Source organism: Crocodylus siamensis, chromosome 1 (assembly GCF_052110815.1).
Source record: "Crocodylus siamensis isolate JL-2025a chromosome 1, ASM5211081v1, whole genome shotgun sequence".
In the NCBI taxonomy this organism is placed as follows: domain Eukaryota; kingdom Metazoa; phylum Chordata; order Crocodylia; family Crocodylidae; genus Crocodylus; species Crocodylus siamensis.
In genome coordinates this window covers 242,482,861-242,495,320 of record NC_143395.1, presented here as the reverse complement: position 1 = coordinate 242,495,320, position 12,460 = coordinate 242,482,861, and the positions used below count along the sequence as shown (strand labels likewise).

Genomic DNA, 12,460 nt, shown 5'->3' with positions numbered 1-12,460 from the left:
TCCAGGTTATTTCAGTTCCAGAGCAAACACAGGCATGACTTGTCCCAATATCTGCTTGTCCTTTGAAAACAACTGTTTGCCCTTTGAAACTGAGGAGGTCCAAGGCATGTAAGAAGTTCAAGGTTTCCCTTGTTATATAGTTTAGGAGGTGTTACTGTTCTTCTCTTTGGTGGGAAGGATATAGTGAACTGACCTCAAAACCTCTCTGCAGTGGATTATAGTGGTATGCAAGTGCCTACTGGGTGCATCTACATGAGTAATTAATGCAAATCAATAAACTCCAGAGCAGTTGGAGCCAGAGTAAACTGCTCCTGGGTGCAATGTCTACACATACGCCCGGGACAGCAACAATTTGAGCTGGGGCACAGCAGGCCTGGGCTTGCAGGGGGCACAGGGCTTAGCCCTATGGTTTGGGTGGTGATATCAGGTGGTGGAGGGGCTGGTTGGGGCATGAGGGTGCAGAACCTGCAGAGCTGTGTGGCTAGGCAGCAGGTAGGAGTCTGGCCCCTCACTGGCTGGGCTGACCAGGTGCAATTTACACCCATAGTCAGTGGCTTCATGTAAATTTCACTGCAGGTAATTACTCCTCCATAAGATAGTACTGTCCCCAGCATTACTATTCTATGGTGGAGTTAATTCGTTTACTGTTTCCCTAATACCAGCACATGTGTAGACAGCAGTGCTTTACTGTGGAGCTAATTAGTCTGCTCCACAGTAAAGTATATGTATAGATGCACCCACTATGTATATATTTCTTCTCCACTCCAACTTCTTGCTTTTCAGCTTTTCATCTCCATATTCTTCCTCTGCTAATTTTAATACGGAATACTTATGCATGATTTTAATAGTAATAATTATGAATGGACATCTTTACCTTTTTCCCCCTTTAAAATCTATCCTGAACTGTTTCTTTTACTCATGATCAAGTTTACTGGGTCATCAGATAGCAGTTGCATTTCTAAAATATTTCCAAAGAAGTCATTTTAATTGGCTTCTTTCTGAAAAGAACAATTGCTCAATTTAATTGACATCATTCTAAACATGTTCACTGATACTAAGTGTTAATATTTTGAAAGCATTTTTAGATTGAAGGTTAAAGGGGTCAATGGATTCCATTCTATTACAATAGAAATTTTATATGGAATAATATATTCATAGTAGAAAGGATCAAGAATCCTAGTACCCTCGTAATTCTTTAAGTCCTCGTTTCCTTTTTATTCTCTAGTGTGTTGTTTTTAGTCAGTGCCTTGTATCTACATTTTAGATCCCAGTTATCCAAGCACTTACACATGTCAATAATTTTACTCTCCTAAATAGTTCCATTGATTTGGCTTACGAAAGAAAACTGTGAGAGTGCTCCAAGTTGTGCATATGCAAACGTGTTTGATCAATCACAGCTTTCAGAACAAAGACTGTGCACACTTTAGTAAAAAAATTAACACAATTTGGCTACTGTACATATAAAACAGCAATTGTGGCTGAGTACTTTCTGAAGGATGCATTATTTTATGTTACTCTCCATAATATTGAATGACTTATAGCGTGAACAATTTTGATTATTTGTCATATTATTTTTTCAGTAAATTACATTCACATAAGCCAATGAATCTTTTAGTCCTTGACTAGCTGCTATAGTAACCTCAACTGTTGTAGGACCCAACCAATGATCTAGTCCCCCCCTCCCCCCCAAGAGTATGAACTCATAGATTCATAGGCATTAGGGCTGAAAGGGACTTTGTAAGATCATTGGATCTAGCCCCCTGCCCAAGGGGCAGGAAGTCAGCTAGGGTCAAAGGATCCCAGCAAGATAAGCATCCAAATGTTTCTTAAAAGTGTCCAGAGTAGGTGCTTGCATCATTTCTGGGAGGAGTCTGTTCCAGGCTTTGTGGGCTCAGACAGTAAAGAAGTATTTCCTTATGTCCAGCCTAAACTGATCTTGCAAGAGTTTGTGATCATTGAATCTTGTCATCCCTTGGGGTGCTCTGGTGAACATGTGTTTCCCCAGATCCTGATACACACCCCTTATGTGCTTATAGGCTGCCACCAAGTCACCCCTGAGCCTGTGCTTCTCCAGAAGAGTCCCATAGCTGGCAGCCTCTCTTCATAAGGCATGATCATGCATGTGGCTCTCCTCTTAACTCTTGCAGTCTTCTCCACATCCTTCCTAAATTGTGGAGCCCAGAATTTGATGCAGTACTCTTGGCCTTTTTTAGGCTAAGATCATGTGTAGTTCCTGTTCTTACCTATGTCCTCCATAGGAGGTCTGTGTTGAATGGATTTTTGGTGTTGGGAGGTGGAACTGGAGCTTGCTCCATCCTCTCCATGCATCAGCCTGGTATTACAGTGCTTCCAGGAGTGGTGCAATAAACACAACCCCCCCCCCCAAAAAAAAAAAAAAGTACTTCAGCTGCAGCCTCACCAAGGCTGAGTACAGGTGGAGGATGACATCCTGGGTCTTGCTTGAGATGCATCAGTAGATGCAAGCCAGAGGTTTGTACACTTTGCCTGCAGTAGTATCACATTGATGGTTCATGTTCATCTTGTGGTCAATCATGACCCCCAAGTCTCTTTTGATCATGGTACTAGTGAGTGTAGCATTGCTGAGCCTATAAATATGATGGACCCTTTTTTTTACCCAAAGTGGATCACCCTCCATATTGAATGCCATCAGGTTTTCATCTGCCCACTTTGTCAGCCTTTTCAAGGTTGGCCTGGATCACCAGCCTGTCTTCAAGTGTGGACCCTCTTCCCCAAAGTTTGGTGTTGTCAGCAAACTTAGCCAATCTGCTTCTGACACCAGTGTCCAGGTTGTTTATGAAGACATTAAAGAGTACAGGACTGAAAACAGAGCCTTGAGGGACACTGCTAGTCACAGAGTGCCATGTGGATTTCATTCCATCAACTACCACTCTCTGGGTCTGACCTCGAAGCCAGTTCCCCAGCCATCAGACTGTGGAGTAGTCAAGGCTGCAGTTGCCCAATTTTTCCATGAGGACATCATGGGACACAAGGTCAAAGGCTTTTTTAAAAATCCAAATATATTATATCAACCTCTTCTCTTTTATCCAAGTGAAACGTCTCCTGGTCATAGAAGGAAATGAGGTTGGTCAGGTAAGACCTACCCGCAACAAACCTGTTTTGTCTATCCCTCAGAATGTTGCCTTCTGTTAGCCTGTCAAGAATGGTTTCTTTGATAACTTTTTCCAAAATCTTCCCAGGGATTGAGGTCAAACTGATTGTCTTGTAGTTTCCTGGGTGTTCTTTCCTCCCTTCCTTGAAGATGGGCACCACATTGGCTCTCACCTTGGTCGTCCCGCATCATGTAAGGCAAGGTGGTCCCTTTGGGCTGGTGAAAAACCGACGCAAAGTAATCATTAAGCAGATTGGCCTCTCAAGGCCTTAACAACAAGCCTCCTGAACTTATGAAAACAGCTTTCCTAAAGTCAAGGACTGCTGCATTGCTGGCTGACTTGCCAGCTTTGTGATGGATAGTGAAAGTGGTCAACTCATGGTCACTGTCACCCAAGTTCTTTCTGATTCTTAGGTCACTGAGAAGAGCATGCTCTTTGGCCAGCACCAGGTCCAGCAGTGGCTTACCTCTTGTTGGCCCATAAACTTCTTGAGACAGGTAGAGCTCATCCATGCATATAGGGAAGCTTTGAGACTGATTGGATTTGGCCGAGTGCTCTTCCCATGATATGTCCGGGTAGTTGAAGTCTTCCATGGCAACCATGCACTGAGAGTGTGCAGCTTTGGCCAGTCCCTGACAAATTCTTGACCAAGCTCTTGTTCCTGAGTTAGAAGTCTGTAGTAGATTCCTACCATTGTATCCCCTTCACTACATTCCCCTCATATTCTAACCCAAAGGGTCTCCAGCCATCCTCCTTGCATGCCAATCTCAGCCTGTAGGGACATGTAGTTCTCCTTTACATAGAGAGCTACACCACTGCCCTTTTTTTCAGCACAATCTCTCCTGTACAGGGTATAACCATTTATACCCATAGTTTGGTCATAAGAGGAGTCCCGCCAGGTCTCTGTTATCCCTATGAGATCATAGTCATTTTTGTTTAGCAGTTCCTCCTGTTTATTCCCCAAACTCCTAGCATTAGTGTACAGGCTAGTATGTCGTTGGAGGCCCTAGGCTTCCTTGTACTCATGGAAAAGCTCTGTTCCTGGACTAGAGTAGGAGTGGGTTCCCTTGAGCATCCTAACCTGCTGATTTTGCCGCTGATGCTTGGTGAGCTTGCTCTGGTGGTTATCTGCCCATTTCCTGGCAAGCTTAGTTTAAAGCCTGGTTGAGCAGGTCAGCCGTTCTGGCTGAGAAGAGCTTTTTCCCCAGTGGAGTAAGGTGGAGGGCATCTCTTCCCGACAGACCACTGCCTCTCTCTCGAAGAGCAGGCTGTGGTCATAGAAGCTGAAGCCTTCACAGTGGCACCAATGCTGCAGTCTTCTGTTTACTGCCTCAGTTCTTCTCTCCCTCCTCAGCCCATGACATGTAACCGGAAGGTTTTAGTTGTGCACTCTTGCTCCTCAAGTCCTTGTAGTTTTTAAATGAGCACCCATAGCCTAATTCTAGAAAGTGTCTTTGCTGATTACTTTTGTTCACCTCTAAGGTGTTCCAACTAGCAGCTTCAACCCTAAATGTTGTATGTTGAGTTACCTCATTGATCAGCACAATGTAACACCAGGTTTGATAATCATGAAGTCATTAGTTGCTCAACTGAAGTGGACTATATAAAGGCTTTTCCTGTTGTATAAGTGCAAGAAATGTAGCAAATGAAAGCTCAGTCCTGCAAAGGGAAAAACATAGTCAGTGGACCTCTTGAGGATCACAGTGCTGGGAAAAAAATGACACTCAATAAGCATAGTTGAAGAACTTCAGAACTGACTAGGGGATTTAGACAGAATATTAGAAGCCTTTGTTACATCTGTGATTTAATGTAATGATTTAATTTATGTATTACATACATGTCTCACACCAGCATACATTCAGTTAAATTATTAACAGAGATATGATTTATAATAGGATCTTTTTAAATATTTCACTATACCCATTATACCCTTACCCTTAGAAAAAATAGAAACCCTCCCCCCAAAAAAATAAGTTTTCAATATATTTCACACTCAAACTCTTCTGTGCAACTAGCAACTTTTCATTCCCAAAACATGCAGCCAGCTCTCTGCTAAACTGATTTACATTATTTGCTTTTATTGTTTTCTTTGCACATTGTACCATATTTCAGGCAGTCTTTAGTCAGAGGGTTGCCATCTGGGTTTCTTGTTAGAGCTTGCTGGTTAAAAACTTTTAATAAAATGTGAAGGTCTTTGACAGATGCTATTTTCTTATATCTTTTAAGAGTTTGCTTACATTTTACCAAGGACAGTACAGTCATAGTACACAAAATTTATATCAGTCCTTATTCCCTGAAGAGCTAGTGTCCTACTCTGTGAGTTTTAAGATTCCTCTCATCTTCCTTTCCCTTTTCCAAATATCCCCATCTTTCTTTACCCTGTATTGAAGGAGTCATGTCTCACTCAGTAACATCGTTTAGTAATGGGAAGAAGAGAAGGAGAAACCCAACTTAGATTCTGATCCAGTAAAGTACTTCAGCAAGTACAAATAAGCATGTGAGTAGTCCCATTTACTTCAATGAGGATTACTCTCATGCTTAACGTTAGCTTTATACTTAAGTTCTTTGCTGAACCTAGGTTTTACAAACTGACAAGGTTCCTTCCTGAAGATGGCTTGAGCACCGTGTGTACAAGAAAACAAACCGGTTCTACAGAATAAATGGCTTGCTTCTATAGTTTATGTGCCAGACCAATCCTACTCTTTGTTGCTTCCATTGTTATAGTTATAGCAGTACCCAAACCCCAATCATATCTGAGGCCTTGTTTTGCTAGATATTGTGGGAACCTGTTAGCACCAGGTGTTAGTCCTTGCTTGTGTATTCATAGTAAACTTACTATCCATTGCAGTGATGTCCTAAACATAGTGTCCAAAATCAAGCTACTCTGTCTAGGCTGTGTCCTAATATGAAGTGCTACAGTCAGGCTGTCATTCATAAGTGTTAATTAGCCCACCTAAAGTCCCATGTGGACTCCGTTCTTTTGCTTTCAGTTTCTGATGAAAAACAGCAGTGTGCTGGAGGACACTGCTTCTAGGTATGGTCCTCCTCCCTTTAGCAGCCTCATGTCAAAGGTTTTCTTGAAAGGAGGTATAGACAGAAAACTAAACCTGTGTCCAGTGTAGAGCACCAAGAAGAAAAAGAAAAAAATGTATACATCCCAAATATTCCAAACATTAAAATTACTTGTACAATACAGTTTTCCACTGGAATTTACAACCAGTAAAATAATCGCCAATATACTTTTACATCCTTGGAAATTACTGAACTGAAAGAAGCTAATTAAATTAGCTGATACTGTAGTTCTTTATCTAAATTGATTGAGGTAATGTAACCATAATTTAAACCAAAGAAAAGGGGGAAAAAGCACGTTTCTCCAAGCTTAAAGCAAAAATCTAATCATAGCTGCATTATTCTGGAAATTGTATTGCATGTGCATGTCTATTTTTATTAAGCAATCTATGATTCATCATCTCTTTTTTCATAATGAATCTAGATGTTTATAATTAATACAAACAAATTTATGAGTGTACATGAAAACAAGATTAAATTCATGCTGTTTTCATTGTTGTGGAAGCAGCAAAAAATGAACATGAAGGTATTTTAGGTACTGCTGCCATATCATACAGCAGAAGAAAAGAAAACAAATCTCCTTTTACATGCAATCTTTAATGGCTTTGTGTTCTCATCTGGATGATGTACTTCATAGAAAAGTTATATTTTCACTTTGTTTCTGTTTTCTTTTCTTCTAGAGGAGGCACTGGTGCCATATAGTAAGCCCAGCTTCCCATCCCCAGGTGGTCACAGTTCTTCAGGAACTGCATCTTCTAAAGGATCAACTGGACCTAGAAAAGGTGAAGTCTTGCGAGGAGGTCACCAACGCAATGCCAGTGACCTTCTAGATGTAGGCTATGTGGGATCAAACAGTCAAGGACAGTTTACTGGTGAATTATGTAAGTGCCTTTGTAGTTACAATTCAGACTGTCAAAAGAGACACAAAAACCTCATTAATAGTTTCAGTGATACAGGATTGAACTCTAGAGAGGAGGAGGCTCATTCTGACAGTCAGATATGATTCTGACCCAGATTGCTGTCACTTCTGAAATGTCTCTTTCCTATGATGAGGCCAAGTGGTTTAAATTTGTCTCTCTTTGGCAGTAGACTTGGGTGAGACTAAGCCCTACAAAGTGATTTTAATAGATGCAATGCTGTGATGTATGCTAGGGCCATTTATTTAATATATCTGTAAGTCTGCAATGATAGTGTAAATGGAAACTGAATCCACTGAGCGTTAGAACAGGCCTTTTGTTAGCCAAGTACTAACAACCCCTTATCTTGTACAGTGACAGCACTTGCATATCACTCTAAGAGGCAAAACAGATTTTTAGTGGATGTATCTGCACATGGAAGTACATGGTTCATGCCAGAGTTTATTGCTCCTGGGCACAGCATTTACATGTGCCCCTGAGACTGAAGCACTGAGCCAGGGTGGTGAAGCCCTGGCTGGAAGGGAGCCCCAGGAGTTAGCCCGCCAACTTGGGGTTGCTCTGCCTGGCTCATTGTGGTGTATAGTGGCTGACTGGGGCATGATGGTACTATAGTGTGGGGCTAGCTGGCGGACAACCCCCACATGGTTGTACTCTCATGTTCCAGCCAGCCCTGTCAGCATTTACACATTGTGACTGCATAAAAAACTCCACCGTAAGATAGTACTTGTCTCAGACACAGTACTACTAAGCTACAGCAGGGTTAATTAATTTACTCCTGCCTAATATCTCTGCACATGTAGATGGAGACACTTTACTGCTGGGCTAATTAGGGAATGCGGAAAACATCTCGTGTAGATGCTGCTAATATTAACCAAGTTACCACACTGTATGGTGAGAAAGACATAATAGTTCTCTGCCTCTCTCTCACACACTCACCTCTCCCCACTACATGCAGTGAAATGTTATACCGCGAAGATGACAACTGATAAGTGCTAAATGTCAAACACTTCTTATCCAAAAAAAGTTGAACAAAATAACTAGGCATGTTTATTGTGTGTGCTGCAGTAATTTTACATTTAACTTCCTCTTACATATTGCAACCTTTTTTCTCTCTGTCTCTTTCTATAGAGTAGTTAAGAAGAGACATCCCAAGCTGCTCTGATGGACCATCAGGTCTGAACTCATGGAAGTGATGACACTAAACAGTGCAATGAACATTTTCTTTATTTATGTACTATTAAAAGAACTGTAAATGCAATGTAAAGACACACAGCCACACATATCCCACAGATACTTTACTTGTGTTCTTCTCTTTAATACACCATCCACCTTAAACTATTTCTTGTCAGGAGTATATAAAAAAGAAAGAAAAAAATCACCCTGAAGGATGAAAAGGATTTCCCTCTGTATATAATTTCTTTTGTTGCATTGCTATGCAAGCTCACCTTTTTAGCTATGTTCATATTATTGTCTGTTTTAATTGGTCTGTTGTACTATATGTGAATTAATAGGCTGTGGTGCCATATATTAACTTTTAATTGTGTAACTTTTATGTTTAAAGTTTGCACTGCAATTTTATTTGGTGATAAGCACAAAACTCTACTCCTCGTGACATGAAGAAGAAAAAAAGACTGAATGTGTGAAGAGCGTTTATGTGCTGTGAACTTTGTTGGATAACATTGGATGTAATGGAGTATGTTAGATGGTTTTCCATTGGGGTGTAGAAATAGGAAGATGACAGGCAAAATTGATGTTAGTGAAGACATCAGGGACAGAATTAAATTGTGTAATAAAAAGCAACATGGTTGCTTTTACTATTTACAAAGGGGTCAAAGGATGGAAATACGAGTTTCAAAAGTGAATATGAAGAAAAGAGTATAGCATGAGATGGACCTCTGAATAGAATTAGAAGGTTCTCAACTCTTAATATCAGTTTTTACCCACCAAATGCAACTGAATAAGAGAGGGGGACCCTTGCAACAAATTCAAGGAATTAAGGTGTTTCACTAAAGCGTTTTTATATTGCAGTTTGAAAAAGGATTACCATAATTAATCTCTCCAACCCAATAATGCCAAGATCTCCCAGAAAAAAAACAACAATATGAACTCTAGGAATATCAAGCAAGTAGTTAAAGATGCAATTTATTACTGAGATATATTCAGGCTGCTTCCAAAAAAGAAATATGTCAAAATAGCTTATTTCATCTTTCCAATACATGTATAGTACAGAGGATAGAGCTGCACCACTGAAATTCACGACATTAATTGTTTTTATGCAGTCTCAACAAGTCTTTGTGTTTCAGTAACTGAAGTCCTCAATAACTGAAGTGAAATCCACTGAATCAATAGTAAAAAAGTATTAGCATTTGAAAAGAAAGCAGCAGTTTGTAGTAAATATGTTTCTTGCAGTTTGATAAATTCTCAAAAATTGGATCCAAACAAAGAAAATCTTGGACCTATTTCTAATGCTTGGATTTAAATTAATGAGAAAATAACGCATGTTTATACGCTTTTTGAATAAACCAGACTCTGTAAGTGGACATTAATAACAGCATCCTGTCTCATCATTAGTTTCCATGATTTAGTTTAAAATTCATAAACCCCTGAAATCTCAGTGACTAGGACGTCAACTATTAGAAACATGTACATGTAGAGCACATTCATTCAATACTTAATTTAAATATTTCTTTCTACAGCTTTTTTCTGTTAGCTATTTGATCATGAATACAAGTTTGCATTTATACACTTTTTAAGTATAACCAGTCTATGTTGTTGTTTATATTGCCTTGAGCTCACCAGTATTAAGTACACTTTTAGTGATGGAAAAATCCTAGGACAAGTAAATTATACTGCTAAATTTATGTGTTGCTTTTCATTCCATTAAATTACTCCATGATAAGATAAAACACTGCAGTTATCGTTTTTAACTCAGCACTAGCAAATATAAAAAAAAAATTACTTAAGGCCAACATTGTTACTTAGCAGGTTACAAGCCAAAAGAAATCAAAGCAAGAGTATGAATTCATTTATATATTTAACCAAAAAAACTTGGTAACTTTCCTGCTGGTTTAATGGATATAGTTAAAATCATTGTTTAAAATGAACGTATTTAACAGGTAAAAAAAGTATAAGATTTTTGATGTTTTTATATCACAAAAAGATTATTTATTTGGATTATTTATTTGACCGCTGTGCTGAGCTTTGGTGGAACACCTTACTTACTAAATACTATTTAAATATTGGTACCATTAGAAGTTTATAAAAGCCATTCCAATTACTTTCAGGTATGTGTTTTATCTCTTCCACTGAAAAGTAAATGTGTGTCAGTATTAAAGCTGTGCAGTACCATGATATTCACTAACTTGTCCATCTGCTTCTCTATGTTTTTGTTCATTAATAAGTTGCTTACAATATTTCATAAGAAGGAGTCGGTGTGTATGGCAAAGTGTCTCCATTTTCTTACAGGTGATGTCTCTTTTTTTTCTTTTCTATACAGTGTACTTCCAATGAACCACAATACATATTTTTTAAAATGCAGTTTAATTTACTATTTTAAAAGAAGTATTCTTTCATTTTTAAAAATGGAAAACATTTATTGTGAATAATGTGTTTAAACAAAAGGGATTTTGTGGCAGCACTTAGAATTGTTTTTCTAAATTTGTTTATTGGCTACAGTTTTTTCACAAAAAAGTATGACCTCTTAATGTGTTTCATTGGTATTGTTAGTGCAGCAAAGTTTAATTGGCATAAAAAGTTGGTTAATAGTACTGTTGAAGTGTGTATTGTATATTTACTGGGGAAAAAATAAAACATATTCACATTTCAAACCTATGTTAAAAGAACTCGAGTAAGGAGTCAATATGTGAAAAACTGTAAACAAACCGAAACTGGGAACAATCAGGCAATAATAACATAGACTGAGCTATAAATATCATTGTCCACTTACAGTTAATTTAATTTAGTGCTATTTTTGAGCGCAGTTATTGGCTCTATTACAAATTCACCAAAACTAGTAGCAGCAGTCACTGAAGTCAATGCTGTCGTGCCTGCTTTGGCCAGTGGTAAATGTTGGCCATCACAGGACTGATCCAAGGCCTGAGGACCACATCCAGCCCACAGAACCATGGCATCTGGGGCATGGAGCTCCCCACAAGTAGGGAAATTTGGCAGTGGGGAGCAGTAGCAATACTGCCACCACACAACCACTGCCAAATTCTCAATTCCCATGAAGCTGGATTAGGGCAGGCCAGACCTTGTCCCTCTAGCTATGTGGATCAGGGCCAGGCCACAGCCACTCCCCCCTCACAGCTGAATTGGGGTTGGGTCATTCCCTGCCACGCTCCCACACAGCTGGATTGGGCCCCTACCATATCTGCCCCATATCCTACTAGCCAGACCCATCCCAAAACTGGGCTAGGCACTGCCCATCTGGCCTGTGGGGCAAAAAGGTTGGGCACCGCTGTGTTTATCTAAAGTTTGTCTATAATTAGAACAGTTGTAAGAATAAAACTACATTGATTTAGCTATACTGGTGCCAGAGCCCCATTTTAGATATGCTAGATCAATATAATACAAGGCTTGTAGACTCCTGGTTTGAAATTGCCATTTGCCACATTATGGAAGTCCTGTTTTGCACTGGTGTAGCTTATCTGCACTGGAGTTTTGCACTAGGGCAGCTACAGGTGCAATATCCCATTATACATAGACATGCTCTAAGTCACTTTCTTCTGTTTTTTGCATATATTATATGTTGTTTTAAAAAAGGAGTTGACAATGAGGTGTGGGAGGGAAGGTAGAAATGAAAAATATGCTTCAGTGGTGTATTGCTATATGGACAGCCATTTCAGTGATGTATATATACATCAAATGGCATCTAGCAATAGCGTTTTCTTCATGTGCACCAGGTTCCTGATCCAAAACACTTCCTAATCAATGACTCTTTTCATTGTTTTCTGGTAATATCCTCAAATACAACAGAAAAATGTTTTGTAACACCTTTGTAATTGATGACAAAAAAGTATAAAAAAGAGAAGCATGGATTGTTTTAGTGTATTTATTTAACTATCCAGTAGCCTAAACAGAGAGATGAGAGTCAGATTAAAATAATAATACTCTCTTTGACCTTTATGTTGCCAGATATTAAAGAAGTTCTGAGACAATCTTGTGAGAGAATCCTGAGAAGAGAAAGGGTTTGAGGACATGGTGAGAATTAGGGCCAAATCCTTTCACCTTTATTACACGTAAGTTTTACCTACTCCCCAGATGTGGCCATATAACTGCTGCAGTTATAAAGTATGACTCTTCTACACTTCACATGTAATATTAATTGGATCAATGGCCACA

General features: G+C 39.3%; 1 protein-coding gene and 1 pseudogene across 15 annotated transcripts in view; both read left to right on the top strand.

Annotated features, from left to right (window-relative positions):
* The window catches only part of ROBO2 (roundabout guidance receptor 2), a 663,916-nt gene extending 651,762 nt beyond the window's left edge, over positions 1-12,154 (top strand). For 13 of the 15 annotated variants that reach the window (XM_090059886.1, XM_090059876.1, XM_090059819.1 and 10 more), the window contains 2 exons: positions 6,881-7,081; positions 8,246-12,154. In XM_090059886.1, the coding sequence (XP_089916012.1) occupies positions 6,881-7,081; positions 8,246-8,247 (203 nt within the window). In that variant the 3' untranslated portion in view covers positions 8,248-12,154. The remainder of the gene's footprint in view (positions 1-6,880; positions 7,082-8,245) is intronic. The other 2 variants (XM_090059859.1, XM_090059791.1) reach the window with 1 other exon arrangement.
* LOC149874322 (U2 spliceosomal RNA) lies at positions 2,191-2,369 on the top strand (annotated as a pseudogene).
* Positions 12,155-12,460: the final 306 nt, after the last annotated feature.